Raw genomic sequence first — 23498 nt, 5'->3', positions numbered from 1 at the left:
CAGAAAAGAAGGCTACCGCCTATGGGCTCTGACCCAGTGAACATTAGGAGTAGTGTGCTTCAGATTGTGGTGACAGTGAAGTTGGTGGCATGGGCTTGTACACAGTGACCCAGAGGTCTGGAACCAAGGAGGTCACCAGGCTCTAGAGCGAACGGTGTAAAGATCTGCTCTGAAGTACATGAAGGCGAGCAGGAGGAGTGAAAGGCAGGTTTTCCAAAGCTACCCTCCTTTCTCTCACCTAACTAACTTCCTATGCCAGTAACAGAAAACCAGGGAAGGACACTAAATGTCCATCAGAGCCCAATGCTGGGGGCAGGAGACTGGCAGGAATGTGGGGTGGTTGACCACTGCTTGCCTCTAGAAAGAAGGAGCAGCTGACCGAAATCCACCTGCTCTTCCACAAAGCAGTCTTCAGAGACAAGTCTACCTGACAAGACAGATGGCTGGCTGTGATGAGGAGCAGGAGCTGGGGCTAGAAACCACTGGGGAACACCTGCCTCCCTAACTAGATAGGTCAGCAGCAGAACTGTGCTCTTCCTAAGTTGTCACCCAGAACAAGAACCCAGGGGTGGAGCCTCTGAGGTGTTGTGACACAGGCTTGTACTTGAACCTATGCTCAGGGCCAGGCACCTATATCATGGGAAAGCAAAGGGAAGGAAGGGCATCCCAGAGACACAAATCGCACCCCTAACTCTGGGTCAGCCACAGGCCAGAAACCCACAGAGCACATAGGAGAGCGGGCACTTGGGGCATTTGTGCTTAAATTATGGGCCATCTTCCCTTCTCTCTAACCTGAACCTACAAGTTTGAGAAGCATGTAATTGTGAAGGATTGCTGCCGAGCAGGGGAAGGTGTCCCATCACTGTGAAGGCCACCTCTTGACACACCACCACCCTCCCCACTAAAAATCACAGCAAATGCTTCACCAGGTCTGGTACATGGTGTGCCTCCAACCCCCTCCCCATATACTCTGCACAAAGGCAAGATGTCCCCTTGCAGGGATCTGAGCCCAGAAGACCACCCAAAGTGTCTCTCCTGGTAACTCTGAGTGCTGCCGATCAGTCTTCGTCTTGGAAAGATTCTCCCACAGGCAGGCCCTGCCTCTCAGAGTGCTCTGTCCCTGGCAGACCCACGACTAGTCCCCAGAGCCTCGGAGCCAGCATTCCAATAGTGCAGTGACTGGCAGGGCAGTTCATATCTTGGGCCTCCAGCCTTTGATGAACTGCATGATCTTCTTGACCTGCAGCTTGGTGAGGTGGAAGTCGTCGGCCAGGATATCCTCACTGAGCTGCACAAAGATGCTTCCATCAATACGCTCTCGGGCAAAGAAGCTCACCACATCCTCAGAGAGCCCAATGAAGCGCAGACTGCGAGAGACCTCCTCCAGGGAGAGCGCAGATAGGTCTGCAGGGGGCTGCCAGGAGGGGGCATCCCGGCCTCCAAAGCCTGGGGCTCCATCCCGGGGACTGGCAGGAGGACCCTCCATCCGCCCTGGAGTAAGAAAGAGTCGGGCTCCTCCTGCCTCAGGCCCCTGCAGAGCAGCTGGTGACAGTGAGGCAGGGACCTGCCTCAGCACCAAACCTTCTGGCTCAAAGGCTTTAGGGGGACCAAGTGGCGAAAGGCAGGGTCCAGGCCCGGGTGCTCCCATGACTCTGGGCTCCTGACAGCGCAGCAAACCGAGCTCTGGAGAACTGCTCTGCCCTAGCTCGAAGGGATCCAGAGGCTCCAGGGCTGGTTCTTGCCACTCAGAGGATGACGGAGAAGAGGGAGGAGCAGCTGAATAGGCCTGGCCAGGGGAGGCTGGGCCTGGGGAATGTGCAGGGCTGGAGGTAGCCAAGGCACTGGAAGAGGTTGTGGGCCCAGAAGAAGCGGCAGGAGGGCCTGTTGGGTAGGTGGGCCCTGAGAAGGGGTTGGGAGCTCCTAAGGGAGCAAAGCGTCTCTGGGAGTGGGAGGGCTTGAACAGAGGTGGACAGCCATGGTAGGTCTTGACTGGGGTGTCAGCCCCCAAAAGGGAGGGGGCTCGACCACTCAGGGGCTCTGCAAGGGCCCTAGAGGCCTGGCTGGGCTGTGTGGTTGTGGAGGGCAGAGGACCTGGGGGTGGGCGGCTGGAGGACTCGCCCACCTTGCAATCTCCCCAGGTGCAAGGGTAGCAATAGAGGGAGTAGGCATCTGGTGACGGGGAGCCACTGCCATTGCGGGAACCCGTGCTGTAGCAGAGACACGACACATAAGACACATAAGGCAGAGCAAGGCAATAAGGAAGGGGTCACACACAAGGCAGCAGACCACAGCTGTCAGTCATTCCCACGTCCTGCCAGCACACCAGCCCCCAGGCTGAGGCCCCTGGGACTGCCCTGTTCTTTCTTCCAGCATCCCCAACACAGAAAACACAGGTGGGAAATTAAAATTAAGTAAAATTTGAAAACTAGCCAGGAGCACTCCTGCAGGAGTCCCAGGAAAGAACCAGAGTCTTGCTCTCAAACCCTCCTCCTCACTTAGGAAGGAAAGGAGCAGAGGGAGGAAGAGACAGGGCAGGGCACAAGCCACACCTCCTACCTTTTCTCAGCACTCCCCACTTCCCCTCCCTTGATGCTCCTTAGGAGAACCCAGGACCAGGAGAAGGGAGGGACTCACCCATCCTGGAGGCCAGAGGAATAGTAGGAAAGGCTGGAGCTGGGTGAGTGGACAGGCTGCAGCTTGGGGAAGCGGGGCGGCACAGGGGGGCTGCCTGAGAGCCGGCCACTGCCACCCCGGGGAGGCACAGGGGGTGCATTCAGGAGGCGGCACTCCTCTTTCACCTGTAGGCAGAGAGCCATGACTCCACTGTCACAGGCAACTGACACCCCATATCTTCCCTTTTCCAAGTAGCTGGGAGAGGGTTGTCTGGGACTGACACTTTGCCCAAGTTTGCCAAGAGGCTGCCTTGCCAGACACCCCAACTACCCACCCAGCCACTCACCACCCCAGCCTATTTCATCCACACACACTTTTGCCACGGTACACACCTATTCCCCTGTAAGTAGATTTTTTTTAAAAAAAAGGAAAGATAAACAGACATATTCCTTCCTCAATAAAAAGAAGAAAACTGTGCGATAGAGGAAACAAAGGTAAGCAAAAGTCACTGCCATCTGGATCCCTTCTTTATAAGTAAAGCACCTCCCTATGCTTTCTTATAGATCAAATACTTCCTGGGATGTTAATGGCATTATGGGTAGGGAAAATGTTCTGTGGACAATTAAGCTTTGGAAACTCTGTATTAAACAGGTTTCTTGGGGCTGGAGTTGTGGCTCAGTAGTAGAGTACTTGCCTAGCATGTGTGAGGTATTGGGTTCGATTCTTAGCACTGCATATAAATAAATGAATAGAAATAAAGGCCCATCAACATCTTAAAAATATATTTTAAAAAATTAAAAATGAGGGACTGGGGGGCTGGGGATGTGGCTCAAGCGGTAGCGCGCTCGCCTGGCATGCGTGCGGCCCGGGTTCGATCCTCAGCACCACATACAGACAAAGATGTTGTGTCCTCCAAATACTAAAAAATAAGTATTAAAATTCTCTCTCTCCCTCTCTCTCCTCTCTCTCACTCTTTAAAAAAAAAAATGAGGGACTGGGGTTGTGGCTCAGCAGTAGAGCTCTCGCCTCACACGTGGGAAACCCTGGGTTGGATCTTCAGCACCACATAAAGATAAATAAATAAAATAAAGGTACTGTGTCCAACTACAACTAAAAAATAAATATTTAAAAAATTTAAAATGAAGGTTTCTTTTAAAAAGAAACAATCAAGTTTCCTTAATGCAGGACTTTTCAGAGCCTTTAATATGCCACCACTCTGTGACTCTCAAGCAAAGAGATGAAGGCTAAGAATCACACTCAACATTTTCTGAACTTATTTCACCACTGGACCTTCTTTTTACTAAATGACTTAAAGGATTCCGGAAGCTTCCAGGTGACACTTTCCAGACACGCCCAAAATCTCTGAGGTTGGGGGCCTGCTGGCACCTTTGCTCCCACACCTCCCATAACACGTCCCCTGGTATCCCTTCCTACAAATACTCTTGAGTGTTTTGTCTTTTTCTCCCTTCCCGCACTCCTTTGTCACCCTCTGTCACGCACTCCAGGGTCATCATGAAAAGCTCGGCAGCCTCCTTTGAGAATACAGCTACGAAGCTGCCCTGGCAGCACCTTCCTCAGTCCCAGGAGGCTCACTCACCGCCTCTGATTTGGGAGGGACGGGAGGCGGCGGCGCTTCCGGCTCGCGACGCGGAGACCCCGCGGCTCCAAAACAGATGAGGTCTGGCCCTGGGGGCGGCCGGGCGCGGCCCTCTGCGAGGCTCTCGGGAGCCTGATGCGCCCACAGCTCCTCATAGGGGATCTCGGTGGGCGGCGCGGCGGGCTCGGGCACACCTGCCCAGTCCGGGCTCACGTACTCCTCCTGGTCGCGGTCTGTGGAGGGCGCGGGCAGGGGCGGGCCGAGTGCACGCGCGGGCCCCGGGGCGCGCGGCGCAGGCAGGCAGAGGCGCGCGCGGCGCGGGCTGGCGCAGTCGTCGGTGAGCTCGGCGGGCGCCTCGCGCACGGCTGTGGAATATTCGTCCGGGTCGAAGCGCTCCCGGCAGTAGGAGGCGCTGTCGCGCACCAGACGCTCGACACGCGGGTCCCCGGCCAGCAGGCCCTGCGGCAGCGCGAAGCGCGGTGTGTCGGTGAGCAGCAAGAAGTGCAGAGGCGCCGGGCCTTCCCGGCGCAGCGCCAGCCCCAGCACCACGGTCTTGGAGATGATGCTGACCAGCTTGTAGCAGTGGCCTTCCCGTACCGGGTGCAGGTCGTAGGGGTTGCGCGGCGGCCGGCTGGGCACCAGGACGTTCACTGGCAGCCGCACGCGCTCGATGATCGCGCGCACTGTGTGCTCGCCCTCCTGCATCTGAAGCTCCAGCGGGCTGCGCGTACTGAAGCGTCCCTGGCACTGGAAAGGCAGGCTCAGGCTCTCGTTGGTGCGGTGATTCATGCAGATGAGGCAGGGCATCTTGCCTTTGATGGGCCTGGCACCCCCACCGCCGCCCGCAGCTCCCGCGCTCCCCGGACCTCCCACCCCGGCCAGCGCCCCGGCGCGGCCCAGCTTGCGCAGCAGCGTGGTAAAGCGCGAGCGCTCCTTGGTGGTCTTGGCGCACAGAATTTCCGCCTGGCCCATGAGGGTGAGCTCGTCGCCCGCGTGCAGTGTGAAGTTGTACACCTCGCTGTCCTCGCTGAACTCGCCCGACACCACCTGGGGATCCCACAGACAAGGCCAAGCTTGGCGAGGGTCCCAAGGAAAGCCACGCGGGGCTGTCCAGGTCAGGAGAGCAGCACTCCCAGGACTGAACCAGAGCAAGAGCACTGGACGGAAGGTCAGGAAACCCATGCCCCTTCCTGGAAAGGCCATGTGGAGGCTTTGCAACCTTATGGGTTGCCTGTGGGGGCCTTGAGTTACCTCATGTGACAACTCTCACTTCTAAGAGTTGCTGTGGGATTGAACAGACTTTAAGTACAGGGAAAGCATTCAGTAAATAGCAAACTTACTACATCATCTTTGCCATCTGGGTAATAATGTCCCACCCATCCAACAAGGCTGTGAAGAGCAATGAACTTGATGGATAAGTAAAGGGTTTATTGGCCGGTAGTAGTGGCCCATGCCTGTAATCCCAGCTGGTGGGAGGTTGAGGCAGGAGGATAGCAAATTCATAGTCAGCCTCAGCAAAGTCCTTGAGGCCCTTGGCAATTTAATGAGAACCTGTCTCAAAAAAAATTAAAAAGGGATGGGGATGTGGCTCAGTGGTAAAGCGCTCCTGGGTTCAATCCCTAGTACCAAAAAGGAGAAGAAAGAAATAAAGGGTTTATTATCAGTGAAGAGCTTGCTGCACAGACTAGGACTCTGCACTGTGTGCCCACTACAGCCACACCCCACACACGCCAAGGGATGCTAGGGCAGCTGCAGTGCCAGGACAGGCTCTCCTGAAGTATCTCCAAGTCATGGCATAGCCCTCCCCCAAACCACTCCTGCTACACCACCTGTCCCAAGAAGTCCTTAGGCCCTGGTCTTCAGACATGGACTGATTGTGCCAAAAGTCCTCAATGAGTTCCCAGAAGCCATTCTCCTTCCTAGACCCTAAAGGCAACTCTCCAGTCACTATCAGGGTTGTTCCTGAGGGAGGGGGCCATGGAGAGGGGCACCATGCACAGTGCTGGGAGGACTGACCTTGACGCTGAAAGTGATGGCTTCCATCACAAAGATGCGGTCAGGGAAGACACTGGCCACCTCCTCCACGCTGCTGAAGTATCTCACCGGCTCCCGCACATCCCGGGCCTGCTCCAAGAGCTTGAACTTCCCTGTACAGGGGGATACAGATTGCTGGGGTGGGCCTGCCTCCTTGAGGCCTGCATCCTAAGAGCCCTCTAGGCCCCTACTTCTTGCTACATTCATCTCAACCAGTCCCTCTGGAACTCAGATGGGCAGAAGAGGAGGTGTTCTCTAGCATGGGTTCAGGGGGAGGGTCATCTAGCTCAAGCCCCAAGGGAGGAGGTGAGCAAACAGTGCCCAGCCAGCATCCTGGTATTAGCATCTTCTCCTGTCTTAGCATCTCCTCCTGTTTTAGCTTCCCGAGCTGCTGAGATTACAGGTATGCACCACCATGCCAGGCAGGGACTATGTATTTTGCTAACTCAGCAGATGCCCCAGCAGACAGACTTTAAAGAAGTGATGCTAATCTGTGACACTGACACTCATGTAAACTATCTCACCTCACTGGCCACATATCTTTTATGTGCCCACCCACATAAGCACAAGGACCACTTTGAACCACCCTGCCATTGGATACATGGCCTCTTCCAGTTTTTCTCTATAGAATGAGTCTAATACAGGTGAGCGAACAACAAATGGAGAGAAGACGAGGTGTCTCTAGTCCTCCTGATGATTGGTTCTGTCACAGTTCACTCACATATTTATGACACAAACATTAATGGTGCAGCCACATCTGCTGAGTCAGCAAAATACACAGCCCTTGCCTGGCATGGTGGTTTACACCTGTAATCCCAATAGCTGGGGAAGCTAAGACAGGAGGAGATGCTAAGACAAGGATCTGGCTGGGCTCTAGTTGCTCACCTCCTCCCTGAGGCTTGTCAGTCACCATGCTAGACCCTTTAAGGGGAACAACTCTGTTTAACTTTGCCCTCCAAGAAATTCAGACACAGTGGGTGAGCCAATCAGTACTTAATGATAGCAGGATGTGACAGGTGTTATACCAGACTCATGACAAAAGAGCTAGAGGACTGCTGGGTTGGAAGAAATCTGCCCAAGAGAGGGCGAGGAGATCCATGAGCTGCACCTTAAGAATCAAAGGCACCAGACACAGTGGCATAGGCCTTGTAATCCCAGTGACTTGGGGGGGTTGAGACAGGAGAATTACAAGCTTGAGGCCAGACTCAGCAATTTAGCAAGACCCTGTTTCAAACCAAAAACTGGAGGGCTGGGGCTGTAGCTCAGTGGTAGAGCCCTTGCCTCACACTTGTGAGGCACTGGGTTCAATCCTCAGCACCACATAAATAAAAATAAAGACATAAAAAGATACTGTATCCATTAAAAAAAATAAAAACTGAGGATGCACCTCATTGGTAAAAGCCCCTGCTTTAATACCCCCATTACAAAAAAAAAAAAAAAAAAAAAGGTGGGGATGAAAGGGATTTTACAGAATGGGCATTCACATGACAAATAGCACAAGCTAAGACAGGGACACAAATCAGATCATCTGCCCCAAATTGTGCATGCCTGAAGGTAAGACAGGAGGAAGAGTAGAAAGAAACTGTATTTGAAAGGGCTCTGGATGCTGTGCTAAGGCAAGAGGACTTTATTCTGTAAGAAATAAGGAAGGTTTTGGACAAGGATAGACCATGATCCAGGTGAACTCTATTAAGATGAACAGAAAACCAGTTGGATAAACAGTTCAGTAACAAGTTCTGGAAAAGATCCAAAGAACAGGAAAAAAAAAAAAAAAACCAAGAAAGAAAGAAAAAACCAGACCAGTGGATACTTGGAAGGGAGACTCCTCAGATTCAAATGACAGGAGAGATGAAGGAAGGGACAAAGGATACTCAGCTTAGAGGTGAGAATGGAAATGGCAACCTCCAGGTTGACCCCAGTGGGAACCTGGATGTTGTGTCTGCCAATAACTAAAAAATAAATATTAAAGAAATTCTCTCTCTCTCCCTCTCCCTCTCACTCTCTCTTTTAAAAAAAAAATACAAAATAGGCTTGGGGCTGGGGATGTGGCTCAGTGGTCGAGTACCCCTGATTTCAATCCCAAGAAAGAAAGAAGAAGGAAGGAAGGAAGGAGAAAAAGAAAGAGAGAGAGAGGAGAGAAATTAAATGGGGAGAGGGTGCTGGGGTCAGGAAGCAGGAACTCTGCTACCTTACCACCCGTGAGCGAGCAGTCCCCTTCATCCGTAGCACCTCCCCCATATCCATCCATACACAACCTCCGCCCCAACCACAAGCAGTCAAGCAGGGAGAAATGCTCGCTGCCCCCTGTGGGGAGATTTGGAGCCAAGTCTGGACTGAAGCCTAGGGAGGATGTGGCAGGGAAGATCGATGTAACCATGGCACCCAGCACCGCCCCCCTCGGCCGCTCAGCACCGGTCATTACTGGTGGGAGGAAGGAAGAGAGACCTCCTGGGAGTGATGCTTCGGCCTTTGGACGCCTTCTCCTCCCCACTGAGGCTTCCTCTCCAGCCTCTCCCCACAAGGGACGCAGGGTCCCCCACCGCCTCCCTCGCCCTGCCCCTAATCCCTGCCCGGTTCTTCCCAGAACACATTTGCGCTGCGCTGATCCGCCCTTCCATTCTGAAGCACTTTGGGGGCTACAGCAGGTTTTTTTTCACCGCCCCTTCCCCCAGCAGCTGACCCCAGCTCAATAAAGACCCCCAGGTGTAGCTACGTGGCAGAGCGCTCGCCTAGCGCGCAAGACCGAGTTCGATTCCCCAGAACCGCAAATAGGAAAGGGGGAAATAAGAATACGGTGGATGAAGCATGTTTTAGAATCAGTCGGCCACCAACCAGCTGGGGGACCCTAGGCAAATTATCTAATCTCCCCAGCTGCAGTTTTCCGTCTGTAAAATGGAAGCATTCTACGTGGCTCACCCCGCGCACCTGCCCAGTGTTCCGCAGGGCACCAGTTCAGGCAATGCTGGGGAAGTGGCGCCCCCTGGGAACGACGCGCGGCCCCTCAGCGGGGATTCTCTCAGCGAAGTCAGGTCCTCCCGACTTCAGAGGGCCGCAGTGGAGACCCTGGTCACCAGGCAGCGTCGCCGGCTCGCCCTCCCTCTTCTTCCTTCCCCTCCCCCACTTGGCCGTGGCTCTCTCCGCGGTCCGCAGCCGGCTGCCCTGCCCTCGGAGCACCATTACTAATTCATCCGGAGGGCTCGGCGCCTGGCCTGCACTCAGCCTCCTGGTCAACCCGAGGCCGCCCACCCCGCCGCGGCCCAGCGGGAAGGCCGGGCTGGGGCGGCCACCCTCGGTAGGCCAGCTGTCGCCTATTGCGCCCACCCTATTCATGCCTACAGGGAGCACCAAAAGAGACAGATGACAGGGTTGAGGTCCCCTGGGCCCATAATTCCCGAGAAGACTCTGTACCTTGGTTTCCCAGTTTTAATCATGCAACTGAAATGAAAGAAGTCCCTGCTGGAGTCACTTTTCTGTCAGTGAGGGCTTTACCCATCCTTTGCTTTATTCCAAGACCTGATAACTCTCCAGAGCTACTGCCAGATCCTGAGGTTAGGGCATTTCTAGCTCGAGGCTGCCCCCAAAGCCTGCAGTCAGGACAGAACCCAAAGTCAGGAAGCCACTGGGATAATTTCCTCACCTTTTCATGAGTGTGGGGAGGTTTGGCAGTAGCAACCCCACGCAGGAGGGGGGGTGTTGTAAAGAGCTGAAGTCTGTGAAAAGGGCTTACTTAGCCCTGTCCCAAATCAAGGGGAGGCTGATGGAGGTAGTGGCACCTGTCAATGGGACTGCAAGACTTTCCAGCTCAAAAGGTTCTCAGCTTTTGTTGGGAAGTCACGCTGCAGTGAAAAACACAGGACTAGCTACGGAAGATCTGGAGTCTCAGTCTTGGGTAAGTTAAGGGACGTGTCCCTTTCTCACAAGCTAGCTGTGAGGATGAAATAACTGCTCAACCCAGGGTCTGGAACAGCTGTCACACCCTGGCTCAAATGGGATACTCTAGGACTGGACCACAGACTCCCATCCCTCCCACACCAGGGACGACAGCCCTGCATTCTTGGCACCATGCAGCAAGAACCAGTCCAGTAGTCAAGACACCTCGCTGCTGGCTTTTACCTTCCCTTACTTGCTGTGTGACCCTGGGCAGGTCACTGTCCTCCTTAGGTACTAGGTTTCATCATCTGCAGAATGAAAGGGCTGCTTTTGTTGCTGTCAGCAGAACTTTTTCTTCAAACAAAATCTTTGCCCCCCCCCCAAATATTAGGGATGGAACCCAGGGCTGCTCTATCCCTGAAATACATCCCTAGCCTTCTTTATTTTTTATTTTGACATAGGGTCTTACTAAGTTGTTCAGGCTCCTAAGACGCTGAGGCTGGCCTAGAACCTAAAATCCTCCTGCCTCAGTCTCCCAAATTATTGGGTTTACAGTGTGCGCCACAGTGCACAGCAAACAATCTTATACAATCACCATCATAAATAAAAGACATAAAAGTATAATCCTAAATTCAAAGCTTTAACATTTGCTTATAAAGCCAATCAAGGAAAGCAGTGAGTTTAACCCACAAACTAGGAAAAGAGAATCAACGCTGACAGGGATCGCTAGGTTTCTGAAGGTTGATTGGACAATACTGAGATCCTGGCAGGAGATCTTTTCGATGGGGATCTGCACACACAAAAAAAGGTTAATGAGGCAGCTCAAGGCATACACTGAAGGCCTTCAATTAGGGGTAAGATTTAATTTGTAGTGATTTAATCATTACCTTAAAATCTATTCTAGGGCTGGGGATGTGGCTCAAATGGTAACGCGCTCGCCTGGCATGCGCGGGGCGCTGGGTTCGATCCTCAGCACCACATAAAAATAAAATAAAGATGTCGTGTCCACCGAAAACTGAAAAAAATAAATACTAAAAAAATTATTTCTCTCTCTCTTCTTTCTCTAAAAAAAAAAAAAATCTATTCTAAAATAAAATGTGAACAAAGGTCTGTAAACCTGAGAGCCACCTCTCCAGAAACCCAAGACTCCACAGGACAACAGGGACACCACTCGGCCCTAACTCCCACCCTGACCCTAAGTACCACCCTGCCTGCCATGTCCTTCCTCGCTCACCTCTGCAGCTTCAATGAAAGGTGATCACCAACAGCTTCCCCTCTACCTCTGTTCTCCCAACCCCCAGCCCAAAGCCTTTATGTCATCTGTCCCTGGCTGGGCACACCTGGGTATTGCAGGGGGATGTCGATCTTGGGCCCTATGACATAGTGGCCCTCTTCCAGGGTATGAGCTGTCACCGTTGTCCACTGGCGGCAAGAGTGGATGAGCAGGATGTCTCGCTCACTGACGCCCTCAGCATATTCCCCTGGGAGAAGAAAGGACAGAGGAGGAGGGAAAGGAAGAGGGAACGTTAGGAGGGGCAGAAAAACAAGCAGGGTGAACTCCTCAGACCAAGACCCTGCCTGGTGACAACTCCCCATGATCTGATCCCCATCCAGGTCAGCAATACTCAAGGGACAGGTGGATGCCAGCTGTGGCTTTTCGGCTGTGAGTCAAGCTTGAGCCTCTCAGAGCCCTGACTCCCAATGGGGCCTCCCCCCTAGCCCAGCCAAGGCCCTCATTCATCACAGAGTGCTTGCTGTCCTGGCCTGAGAGGAGCTGGAGACTCCCAGAGGATGAGCACAGCCGGCCTCTGCCCTCCAAGAGCCCTCAGGCCTCCTGGGACATGAGAACAGCAAGTTTGATGCACTAAACAGAGAGTGTCTGGGGACTCAAAAGAGTAGAACAGTGGCTTGGGCTGGGGGTGGAGTGAAGGAGATGAAGATGGGCTGGAGATGGGCTGAAGCTCTGGACCAAATTCACCCCAGTAGGACCCTTGGTGCCCAAGCCAGTGCCAGGCAGTCAAGGAGGGCCTTGTTGGGGGAGTAGAGAGGACTGAGAAGGGACTGTCCCTTGTGGGTCCCAGCTGTGAGAACTTCCTCAGAGCCACAGGTCATTGAGGTCAGGAGAATGGCAGTGTTACAGGAGCTGATTCCGGGCTTTCTCGTGGATAGCCTTTCCGCCCACTGCATAGGCTATAAGCCCTTCCAAAGGCAGGGGAAGAGCCCCTGATACCATACCCCATCTCACAGAAGTCCTTCCTCTCCTGGGGGTAGAGGGAGGCAGATTTAAAAGGCAGTAGTGGGGAGCCCAGTCCAGGAAAGCAGCACTGGGGCTGAGGCATTGGAGTTGGAAAGGGCCTGAGCCCAGGAGGCTGCAACCCCAGCAACGGTTTCCAGGGGAGCAGGACGGGCAGCCCAGCTTCCAGGAGGCTGATGGGCAGGCATCTCCTGGCTGCAGCTGGTGGACAGGGTGGGGGTGGGGGTGGGGCACTACTCCTTCCCAGTCCCCTCAGACACAACTTACTAAATTTCTGCCAGTCAGCCAGACGGGAAATGGTTTACTCTGATGGCTCAGCCTCCATAAAATGTGTGGCCTCCATTAAGTTGGGGGTGGGAGGACGGGAGTGGTATTCAAGGCTTGCAGTGTTCCTACTGGTGTGGTTGGTGTGTGTGTGTGTGTGTGTGTGTGTGTGTGTGTGTGTTACAGAGAAGGTGTCATCTGAGTCTTCCTCCTCAACTCTTCACCTCCTGGGACAGAAGAAGCTCTGAACTCTACAATCTCTTGCTGGAGCTCCGCTGAGCCCCTCCCATTCTTCGGTAGGAACATAGGCCAAAGCCACACAGACATACACCAAGAGCCATGGGTCATGATCACCAACAGTTCAATCACAACAGCCTACAGAGACAGGTACTTGTCACCCAAACAACATCACTCAAATTCATGACGCCACCATGGGGTCCCTCCCTAACGCAGAGGCACACAGGGACCTTCAAGGACACACATCTGATCACATTCACACTCTAATGGTGAACACAGCCAGAGGCACACACTGACAAAACCGCAGGGCCACCACGCCATTGTTCACTTATTCTTTCATTTAATCCACAACCTTTGTTAGGCAAGGATGCCCTCCCTCTAGGAGCCTGCAGCTGAGAACAAGAAACTGACCATTATAATGGGTTGCACAGCAGGAGACAAGACAGGTGCCAACAGAGCCCCCAAGCAGCTCTAAGAGACTGAGGAGCTCAGAAAAAGCGCCCAGGCAGGGGAGATGACCAAGAGGTTGTGTGGGAAGTAGCCAGGAAGCACCCAGGACAGCATATCCCATTTACACGCAGACATACACAGCCTTGCTGCTGACACCGACAGTCTCAGGATCACAGGGTGACCATCAGTACAGATCCCGAGAACAAAAGTGGGACAACCAGGCGGCCCCGGCATGTGTGCTCTCTTAGGGAGTGCTCAGGGACACGCTGACGCTCTCTGATCCCACTCCGTGCCGCTGTGGGTCGGAGGAGGGGCTGCCGGGCGGGCGGAAAGGAGAGCAGAGGAGCCCTATTAGCATTCAGGGAAGCGAGTGTGCCAACGCGGGCCAAACCCCTATTCTTCTCACACACAAAACCCCCGGCCTGGCAGCCAGCCCCAGCTCCCGCCCCTCCCCCAGCCAAGCAACCCCTCTTCCCCCAAACGGTCCCCTCGATCCATGCAACCTCCAGGCGTCCCTTCTCAGGCCCCCATGTACGGTCCCATCAGCGGAACAGCCCGGGACCCTGGGTCCTATGGAGAAGCGGGTCCAGAGGTCGGGGAGTGGAAGGATCTTGGGGGGATGTCTGGCGGCAGGGCCCGCTCACTCGGGCCTCTCCGGAAGGTAGCCTGTCCGTCCGCAGGACCGGAGGCCGCTCTCCGGGATGTCAGAAGAGGGTGCAGAAAAAGTCCTAGAAGGGGCCAAACGGGACTAGGGAGTGCCAGAGGGGGAAAGACGGAGTAAGGTGCCCAAGGGATGCGGTAGGGTGAGGTGGGAGGCCACAGACAAAGGGAACGAGGGGGGCGCGGCCAGGGCGGGGGCTAAGGGGCAGCGGGGAAAGGGGTGCACCGACGGGACGGGCGCGGTGGCTCGACTGCACTCCGGGCTCCCGAGGGGACAGAAAACTCAGTCCTGGGCTCTGTCCCCGGTTTCTGTTCTGTGCCGGTCCGTGGGGCCTAGGAGGCGGATCCTGGGCTCGTGGGCCCGGGGTGTCCTGGGGAAGCGCTGTAGGAGCCGCGAGGGGTCAGCCCTCGGGAGCCGGGAGGGCAAGGACCGAATCCTCCACGCGGCGCCGCCAGCACGTGCAGAGCCCCGGGATTTCCCCCACGGACCCCAGGCCCGCTCCCCAGGCCCCTGGGTACCTGGTCCGAGGCAGGCGAGCGTGGGCAGGCGGCAGCGGCTGACGATGAGATCGAGCGGGAAGGCGCCCATGCTCCAGCGCAGGCCGGCCAGCCCGGCCGCCAGCTTCTCCATGGCATGGGCGCCCCCGGGGCCGCCGTCCCGGGGCCCCGACGGCCAGTCCTGCGCGGCCGGGGCTCCGCGCCCGCCGCAACCTCCTGGGGCCGCCGCGTCGCTCCAGGGCAGGCAGCCCCGCCGGGCGGCGGGCGTCACGTGGCCGGCCTCCCGCGGGGCGCCCGCCCCCTCCTCGGTCGGCCCCGTCGCCCCCGCCCCTCGCCCCGCCCGCGCCTGAAGCCAAGGCCCGCCCCCCTCCGGCCGCTAGCCCGCGGCGCACCCCGGCACCCAGGTGACAGCCAGTGACCGGGGAGATGGGGAGGCTGGGAGGAAAACGAAGTTCCGAAGTGGTATCTGCGCGACCGGGTGGAGATCGGCCTCCCCTTCCCAGCGGAATATGTCTGGGTCCCCTTTACCCCCTGGAAGGGATGTCGCGCCCCTTGTGACACGAGAAGTCCCCCGAGATGGTCCTGTTCCATTACCCAAAACGCCTGTTCTGAGTTCGGGGGCTGCGAACCTATCTGTGGTTCCTGCTTCTAGCGTCCAGCTTCGCAGAGCCGGGCGAGGCAGCTTCGTTGTTCCCACTTCACCGTGGAGCAAACTGAGGCGTAGGAGCAGGTGACAGTCAAAACTTGAAACCAGGTTGACTGCAAATCTCATTGCCTGGTACCACCCGCTGCTCCTCCCTCGTAGACCACTTTCCGAGTTCCTGGCGCCTTCTTACCCGGTTTTCACTAGTCCTTGGGTCCATTCTATAAATGAGGAAACTGAGGCTTGAGCTGGTAACCAGTGGTCAGTTCTCCCAGGTCTTTAAACATTTGAGTTACACCCCCAAGCCTGCTCTTCCTTTCCTGGTTTCCTCCTCCTTCCAACCCTTTTAGGCTCCAGCTCCGGCGCTCGCTTTGGGAAGCCCTTCCCAGAAACTGCCGGTGTGGCCTTGGCCTCGCTACCCATCCTGAGAACCCCTTCGCCCTCGGTGTGTCTGCGGCGCCCTCTGCAGGTAGTCAGTGGCTGGTGCAGGACTGTAGCGGGCAGGCCGACAATGCTACACCAATAAGAAGTGGGCCTTGGTGTACCTTGGCTGATCCTTCAAGGGCCCCATTGACTCTAGTCCTCAGCCTGGGGACCCTCGGGAGGGCCATACATACATACGAAACCCTCCCTTTTGAGGTGACAATATCCGGCCTGAACCCCAAGAGAAATGTCACCATATAGGATGAAAACTTCTCAGGAAAAGAGATGTTTTGTATGACTGGCCCCATCTCCACCTGTTGCAAGAGGGAACTGAGACTCTGAGAATGGAAGTGCTTTGCTCCAAGGTACACAGAGTGAAGGAGAAGAGCCTGACTGAAGGCTGGATGCCACTCCATGCCACCTGCCCTCCATACCATCCCTCACCCACCAACCACAGGGGAAGGCTTTCTTTCCTTTCAGCCAACCCAGTGATTTGGGGTACTTTGGGGATCCAATTTCTCCTGGGGCTGGGGTGGGTGGGGTAATTCTCAGGGAAGTGGGAAGGAGATAGGTGGCAGAAAGGACAAAGAAATCAAGGTGGTAGTAGTGTCTCATGACTGTAATTCCAGTAATTTGGGAGAGGGAGACAGGAGGATTACAAGTTCCCAGGCCAGCCTCAGCAATCTAGTGAGGTCCTAAGCAAATAAATAAAAAGGTCTGGGATTGTAACTTGGTGGTATAACACCTCTGGTTTCAACCCTCAGGAGAGAGAGAGAGAGAGAGAGAGATATGAAAATACAGGGCTCTAAGAAGGGAATAGAAGGGTGAAGTGGTGAAAAAGGCCAGTGAATGGAAAGGTTGTACCCTAGGTTCATTTTTCTTTCTACCCCATAGGGTCTCTCTTGAGTAGGGTGACCATATGTCATCCAAACTGGGATGCTTTAGAGAGTAAAGGAGGTACTCACTGCCTCCCTGCCCTGCCAGGACAACAGGCATAACCCAGACACTAGACAGCAGGTGTAAAAGGGAACTGGGCCCTAGACGGAGACACCATATCTGCAGTGGCCTCTCTTACTACATACTGCTGACTTAGTGATAGACCCCCAACTCCAGCTGTGTCCCTCACATCCCCCAAGACATTTGTAGGTATCTCCATCTCAACAGTCACACCTGAGCTGGGTCCTCTTATCTCCTATCCAACTAAGGTCATCACATTTTATGTGGTCCCCCAACCTGGAAACATTCTCCCTAGCCCTTACTTTCAATTAGTAATCAGGCCCTGGCAACTCTGCTTCTACCACTTGCCATGGTAGTCTCAACCCAGCTCTGATTCCTCCTCCATTCTTCTCTCTCCCAGGCCACCTTTCCTGTAATCCTAGACTTTGGCTAAAAGGGACAACAGAGGTGTGAGCCATCAGATAGATCCACCTAACTGGATGGACTCATTGCCTCAGTGTTGTAGGGCATTCCAGTGCCTCTCCAGGGCTTTTTGTTGTTACTGGGATTGAACACAAGGATGCTTAACCACTGAGCTACATCTCCAGAACTTTTTTTTCCAGAACTTTTTAATTTTTATTTTGAGACAAGTTCTCGTTAAGTTGCCTAGAGCTTTGCTAATTGCTGAGACTGGCGTTGAACTTGCAATGCCTCAGCCTCCCAAGTATCTGGGATTACAAGCACATCCCACCATATTGAGCACCAGGGCTTCTTAATTGTTGGGGACCTCCAGGGCCCTGACACAGTGCCTAGACACATATGTCCCTTCATTTGCCCAAGATTCAGGAGCCCTGTAGGAAGCAACTTGACTTCATTTGGAATCAGAGATGCATCCATCTTTACTGGAACTGTCAGGAAGGAGGGCCCGGAAGGCACTGTGGGGTGGAAGATATTTGGAAGAAAAGCAGGACTGAGCTACTGGGTATAGCAGTGAGGGAGCTAAGGGCCTTGGTGGCCTATTCTGTGCTTGCCCTTAGAGAGGGTCTGTTGGGGACAGAGAGGGTCTGTTGGGGACAGAGAGGGTCCAAGGCCAAGGAAAGGGCTGGGCCACTGGGATCCTAGCTACGCTACTGTGAGCTCCCCCTGATGTTCAACAGTGACAAGAACAAGGTAGTTCCCACTGGGAGAGGGGAGGAGGAGGCAAGAGTTGTCAGCCATCTGAGGAGGGACCAGGGAGGAGTGACCACCCTAGCAGAGGTTTGGTCCAGAGGCTAGGCTGTGGCAGCGCTGGCCAAGTTCTTGTGTATGCAACACTGTAGTCAATGGAGGAGGGGACAGTGAAAGCTGCCAGTGGACTCAGGTTATATGTCAAACACCCACCACACCCTGGCTAGAGGACAGATGTTCCTTTCTGGGCACATGAACTGGGGGAGGCCAGGGAACATTTGGGTGAGCACCTGGGAGCACTCTAGGAAATGTTGAATTTAACTTTTTATTTCAGAAAACACAAAATGTAAATAAATGGAGACAATAGCATTATGAATAAAGACATAGTCATCTCCCACCTTCAACATTTACCAACCCACGGCCGGTCTTATTTCCATATACCTGCTCACTCCCTCTCCTCATATTTGTTGTGTTTTTTTCTTTATTTGCTGTTATAGTGCTGAGAACTGAACCCATGGTCTCATGCATGCTAGGCCAGGGCTCTCCCACTGAGCTACACCCCCAGCCTTCCTCATAGAATTTTTTAGAAATAACTTTAGCCGGGTGCAGTGGCACATGCCTGTGATCCCAGAGGCTCAGGAGGCGAGACAGGAGGATTGGGATTTCAAAGCCAGCCTCAGCAACGGCGAGGTGCTAAGCAACTCAGTGAGACTCTGTCTCTAAATAAAATACAAAATAGGACTGAGGATGTCTCTCAGTGATCGAGTGCCCCTGAGTTCAATCCCTTGTACCCAAATAAATAAATAAATAAATCGCTTTAGTGAGCTATAATCCAGAGCATGCAATTCATCCACTTAAAGTGTACAATTCAGTTCTTTTAGTATACTCCTCATATTGTGCAAACTCCACCCCAGTCCAAGTTTTAAATATGTTCATCCCCCCCAAAGAAAACCCATGCCCATGAGCAGTCAGCTCTTTGTCCCATCCTCTCCCCCACGCACTAAGCAATCACTGATCTACTTTCTGCTTCTATGAATTTGCTGAATCCATACATTTTCATATAAAAGGGGTAACAAAATAGGCAGTGTTTTGTGGCTAGCTTCTTTCACTTAGCATAAGTATCTTCAAGGTTCATCTAGGTATCAGTATTTCTTTATAGTAACAAAAGGTTCATCTAGGTATCACTATTTCTTTATAGTAACAAAAAGCATCCCATAATATGGATATATCAAATTTTACCTGTTCATTAGTTGATGGACATTCGGATTGTTTCCACTTTTCTAGCTATCATGAATAACGCTTTTGTGAACATTTGTGCAATAGTTTTTGTGTGAACAAGTTTTCATTTCTCTATCTAGGGGTCTTCTAAGAGTTTCATAGTTTTAGATCTTATATTTAGAACTATAATTCATTTTCAGGTTTTTTTTTTGTAATATGGCCGTGAGGTAAAAACCCAACTTATTCTTTTGCCTGTGGATATCCAGTTATACGGTACTATTTGTTCTTTCTCCCATTTAGTTGTCTTTCATTTCCTTGTCAAAGGGCAATTGAAGCTGAGTATGGTGGCTCTTGCCTGTAATCCCAGCTACTTTGGAGGAGGATTGCAAGTTCAAGGCCAGCCAGACAATTTATTAAAACTCTGTGTCAAAATTAAAATTTTAAAACTGTGCTCAGTATGTAGTTCAGAGGTAGAACATTCCTGGGTTCAATCCCCAGTACCACAAGAATAAATGAATAAATAATTAAAACATTACAAATAAACAAACCATATTAAACAACCAAAATAAAAACTCAAAATTCATTATTACATCTTACTATTCTATGCTCTTGAGATTATTTGTGTTTTATATTTGTATGAAAGAAAACCTATATAATTGTATGCTACTGTGCATCTTTTACTAACTCTGTGTTCAGTGATGTGATGTTGACAACTTGAAATAGATCTTGGTGGAAGAATTTAAACCATAAACATTGGCAAACATTACGAATTATCACCTTTACCAGCACATACTGTTGCTCATTGTAAAATCAGAATGAAAATAGCACCCATTTCATGTAGATTGTTGTAAAGCACTCAACTCACAGTCTGGTATACAGAAAATTGTAGCTATTATTATTTATCTCCTCATCTCTAGTCTGGGTAGCAGAAGCCAGAGATTACTGTCATTACTGTTACTGTCATTAAACATTTCTAAGATATGGGCTGGGGTTGTGGCTCAGTGGTAGAGCACTTGCCTCACATGTATGAGGCCCTGGGTTCGATCCTCAGCACCACATAAAAATAAATAAATAACGGTATTGTGTCCATCTACAACTAAAAGTATTTTTTAAAAAGCATATTTCTAAGGCAGATATGCTATGGAATATCGCATAGCCATTAAAAATGACACAAAAAAAATCACAATGATATGGGGAAGCTCTTGTGGTAGGTAATGTTATGTCAGAAAAATCAGGACACATAGGGATATGATATTTGATGTATGAATGAATGGATAATAACAAGATGAAAAAATCAAAGGAAACACACTCTAATGTTGAAAATGTTTGTGTCTTGGCTGTAGAATAAGTGATATTGTTTTTCTGTTTTTTAAATATTTTTCTGGGGTTTAGGGTGTGGTTCAGGAGTAAAGCACATATTTAACATATGTGAGGCCCTGGATTCCTCAGTACATTTAAAAAAACAAAAAAACAGTTTCATACACTAAAGAGAAATTTATTTAATTAAAAGCAAACAAGGGAGCCTGGCATGGTGGCACACGCCAGTAATCCCAGCAGCTCGGGAGGCTAGGCAGGAGGATTGCAAGTTCAAAGCCAGCCTTAGCAACATCAAGGCCCTAAGCAACTTAGTGAGACTCTCTCTCTCTAAATAATATACAAAAAAGGATGGGGGATGTGGCCATGTGATCCAGTGCCCTTGAGTTCAATCCCTGGTCAAAATAAAAATTTAAAAAATGTGCTCACTATGTAGCTCAGAGGTAGGACATTCCTGGGTTCCATCCCCAGTACCACAAAAATAAATGAATAAATAATAAAAAGTTATAAATAAACAAACCATATAAAACAACCAAAATAAAAACTCAAAATTCATCCCTTCATCATTACATTTTACTATCCTATGCTTTAAAAAAAAATGGTAAGGGGGGCGGAGCAAACAAGGGAATGAGACCTGATGGTACCTGAGGCCCTGCCCAGCTCTAGCATTCTGAAATTTGAATATTCTCTAAGCAGGTGTTTCACTGCCCAGCAAAAGGACAGCGGGGCCACCACAGCAAACCGGTCCCCACTGGGGCAAAGGCCTCTGGACACACTCCTGGGGAAACCGGGTCAAGATGATGGTTTGAGAGGATCATAGGTCCTTCATTGCTGCGCACAACCAGCTTTTCCTCCTCAAAGGGTACCTGTGGAGGTGACTACCCTGTGCCCTCATTTGACTTAAGTTTCTTTGATAATTTTTGTTTGTTTGTTTGTTTGTTTTTGTATCAGGGATTGAACCCAGGGGCACTTAACCACTGAGCCATATCCCTGGCCTTTTTTTTTTTTTTTTTTGGAGACAGGGTCTCACTAAGTTGCTCAGGCTGGCCTTGAATTGCAATCCTCCTGCCTCAGCTTCTGAGCCACTGGATTACAGGTATGTGCCACTATACCTGACATAATGAATTCTTTCACTATCTCTTTATTTCAAATTTAGGCATCTATGGAAGGCACCTGTAGTTTTATTAGACATTTCTAAGGCAAATATTCTATGGAGTATTACACATTCATTAAAAATGACACAAGGCTGGGCTTGGTGGTGCATGCCTATAATCCCAATGGCTCCAGAGGCTGAGGCAGGAGGATCATGAGTTCAAAGCCAGCCTAGGCAAAAGTGAGGCACTAAGCAACTCAGTGAGAACGCTGTCTCTAAATAAAATACAAAATAGGGCTGGGGGATGTGGCTCAGTGGTTGAGTGCCCCTGGAGTCAATCCCTAGAACAACAAAAAAGACATAAAACTTGCATTGATTGTGCATAACTTTTGATTTGTTTGAAGTTCTTTCATTTCATTCACAATAGCTAAGTCATTTCAATGGATATAGTTTCAACATTTGTTCCAACTATGTTTTCTATTTTCCTTCAGGTTCTCTTTTACGAGATTAAAGATCAGACAATTTCTGGGCATATGAATTAGGCGATAGTTATGCCATTTAGCAGCACCCGTTGTGTTATACAGAACTGTGACTGTGTCCTCTGACGTCTGTCAGCTGGACACCCTGCGGGTGGGCAGCAGGGTTGTAGGCATGTCACTCCCGCTGCAATGGGTATAGAAAAGGAATCGTGTGTGGACACTCAGGTTAAGTGGCATTGTGGCGCTCATTTATTCCTGTGATGTTTAAGTACCTACATATAGAGTACTATCTATGTATTTATTTATTATTGAGCAACATGATAATGTATATCAGTGGCCTTAAAAACGTGTTTATCCTCCAAAATGGGCTACGATGTTAGCTGAAGGTTTTGGTAGGTGACCTTTATTGAAAATGATCTTGACTGAGGATGGTATAGAGATCAGGGAAGTTCCCTGAAATTCCCACTATTTATTATTGCTTTGCCTCTGTTTTTTTTTTTTTTTTTTCTCTCTCTTTGATCTTCCTTGACAGCCTTTTTATTTTTTCTTTTGTGGTACTGGGGATTGAACCCAGGGGGTGCTTTACACTGAGCTACATCCCCAACCGCAATGATGGTGGTGGTAGTGGTGGTGGTGCCTCCCTAAATTGCCCAAGATGGCCTTGTACTTGAGATACTTCTCCCTCAGTCTCCTGGGCAGCTGGGATTTACAGGCATGAGCCTGGCCTCATTTTTTTTTTTCTTGATACTGGGGATTAAACCCAGGGCCACTTTACCGCTGGGCCACATCCCAGCCCTTTTTATTTTTTATTTTGAGACAGGCTCTCACTAAGTTGCTCAGGGTCTCACTAAGTTGCTGAGACTGGCCTCAAACTTGCAATCCTCATGGCTCAACCGTCTAAGAGGCACTGGGATTACAGGCATGCATCACTGCACTGGCTTTTTTTAAAATTCCATTTTATTTATTTTTTATATTGTCTTTTTAGCTCTACTTCTTTTCTGCTATGTTTTTAGTGATTGCTCTAGCGATTACATTATTCATTCTTAAATTTTCAGTTTCTGTAGAGTTAAATGTTGTGGGCCAGGCAGAGTGGTGTACACCTGTAATCTCAGTAACTCTTGAGGTTGAGGCAGGAGGAATGCAAGTTCAAGTTCAACTTCAGCAACTTAGTGAGACCCTATCTTAAAAAGAAAAGAAAAAATAGGCTCAGGAGGCAAAGGCAAGGGGATCATAAATTTGAAGCCAACCTCAGCAAAAGCAAGGCATTAAGCAACTCAGTGAGACCCTATCACTAAATAAAATACAAAATAGGGCTGGAGATGTGGCCCAGTGTTCACATGCCCCTGAGTTCAATCCCCGGTACCAAAAAAATAAAAAATAAACAAACTCCACCAGGTACTGTGTCACATGCCTAGTGTCCCAGAAACTCAGGAGGCTGAGGCAGGAGGATTTCAAGTTTGAGGCCAGCCTGGGCAATTTAGCTAGATCCTTTTTCAAAAAATAAAATAAATAATGCTGGGGATGTAGCTCAGTGGTAGAGCACCCCAGGGTTCAATCCCCAGTACCCAAATAATAATAATAATTTTAAAAATAAAATTTAATTAACAATAGATAAGATCTGGGGAGTATTTATGGCTCTGGAAGGTTGTTTAGCTTCCTTCTTCAGATTTAAGACCTGACGTTCTGAAGAAGGCAGAAAATCCTAGGAGCTAACATACTGGAAAACCATTTGAATCAGGGGAGCAAAA

General features: G+C 51.1%; 1 protein-coding gene across 2 annotated transcripts; it reads right to left on the bottom strand.

Annotated features, from left to right (window-relative positions):
• Positions 1–1100: 1100 nt before the first annotated feature.
• Garem2 (GRB2 associated regulator of MAPK1 subtype 2) lies at positions 1101–14724 on the bottom strand. Of its 2 annotated transcripts, none has more exons than XM_027933525.2 (6): positions 14499–14724; positions 11455–11595; positions 6227–6357; positions 4211–5257; positions 2635–2798; positions 1101–2207 (listed from the first exon to the last, which is right to left on the bottom strand). In XM_027933525.2, the coding sequence occupies exons 1-6, from the start codon at positions 14608–14610 to the stop codon at positions 1193–1195; spliced, it is 2610 nt and encodes an 869-aa protein (XP_027789326.1). In that variant the 5' UTR covers positions 14611–14724; the 3' UTR covers positions 1101–1192. The 2 variants fall into 2 exon arrangements, with proteins under 2 accessions (XP_027789326.1, XP_071457524.1); XM_071601423.1 differs by lacking the exon at positions 14499–14724 and adding an exon at positions 13457–13717.
• Positions 14725–23498: the final 8774 nt, after the last annotated feature.

The sequence above is a fragment of the Marmota flaviventris genome, chromosome 14 (assembly GCF_047511675.1).
Source record: "Marmota flaviventris isolate mMarFla1 chromosome 14, mMarFla1.hap1, whole genome shotgun sequence".
NCBI classification, from domain to species: domain Eukaryota; kingdom Metazoa; phylum Chordata; class Mammalia; order Rodentia; family Sciuridae; genus Marmota; species Marmota flaviventris.
Note: the sequence above shows the minus strand (reverse complement) of the source record. Positions and strands in the feature narration are given on the sequence as shown.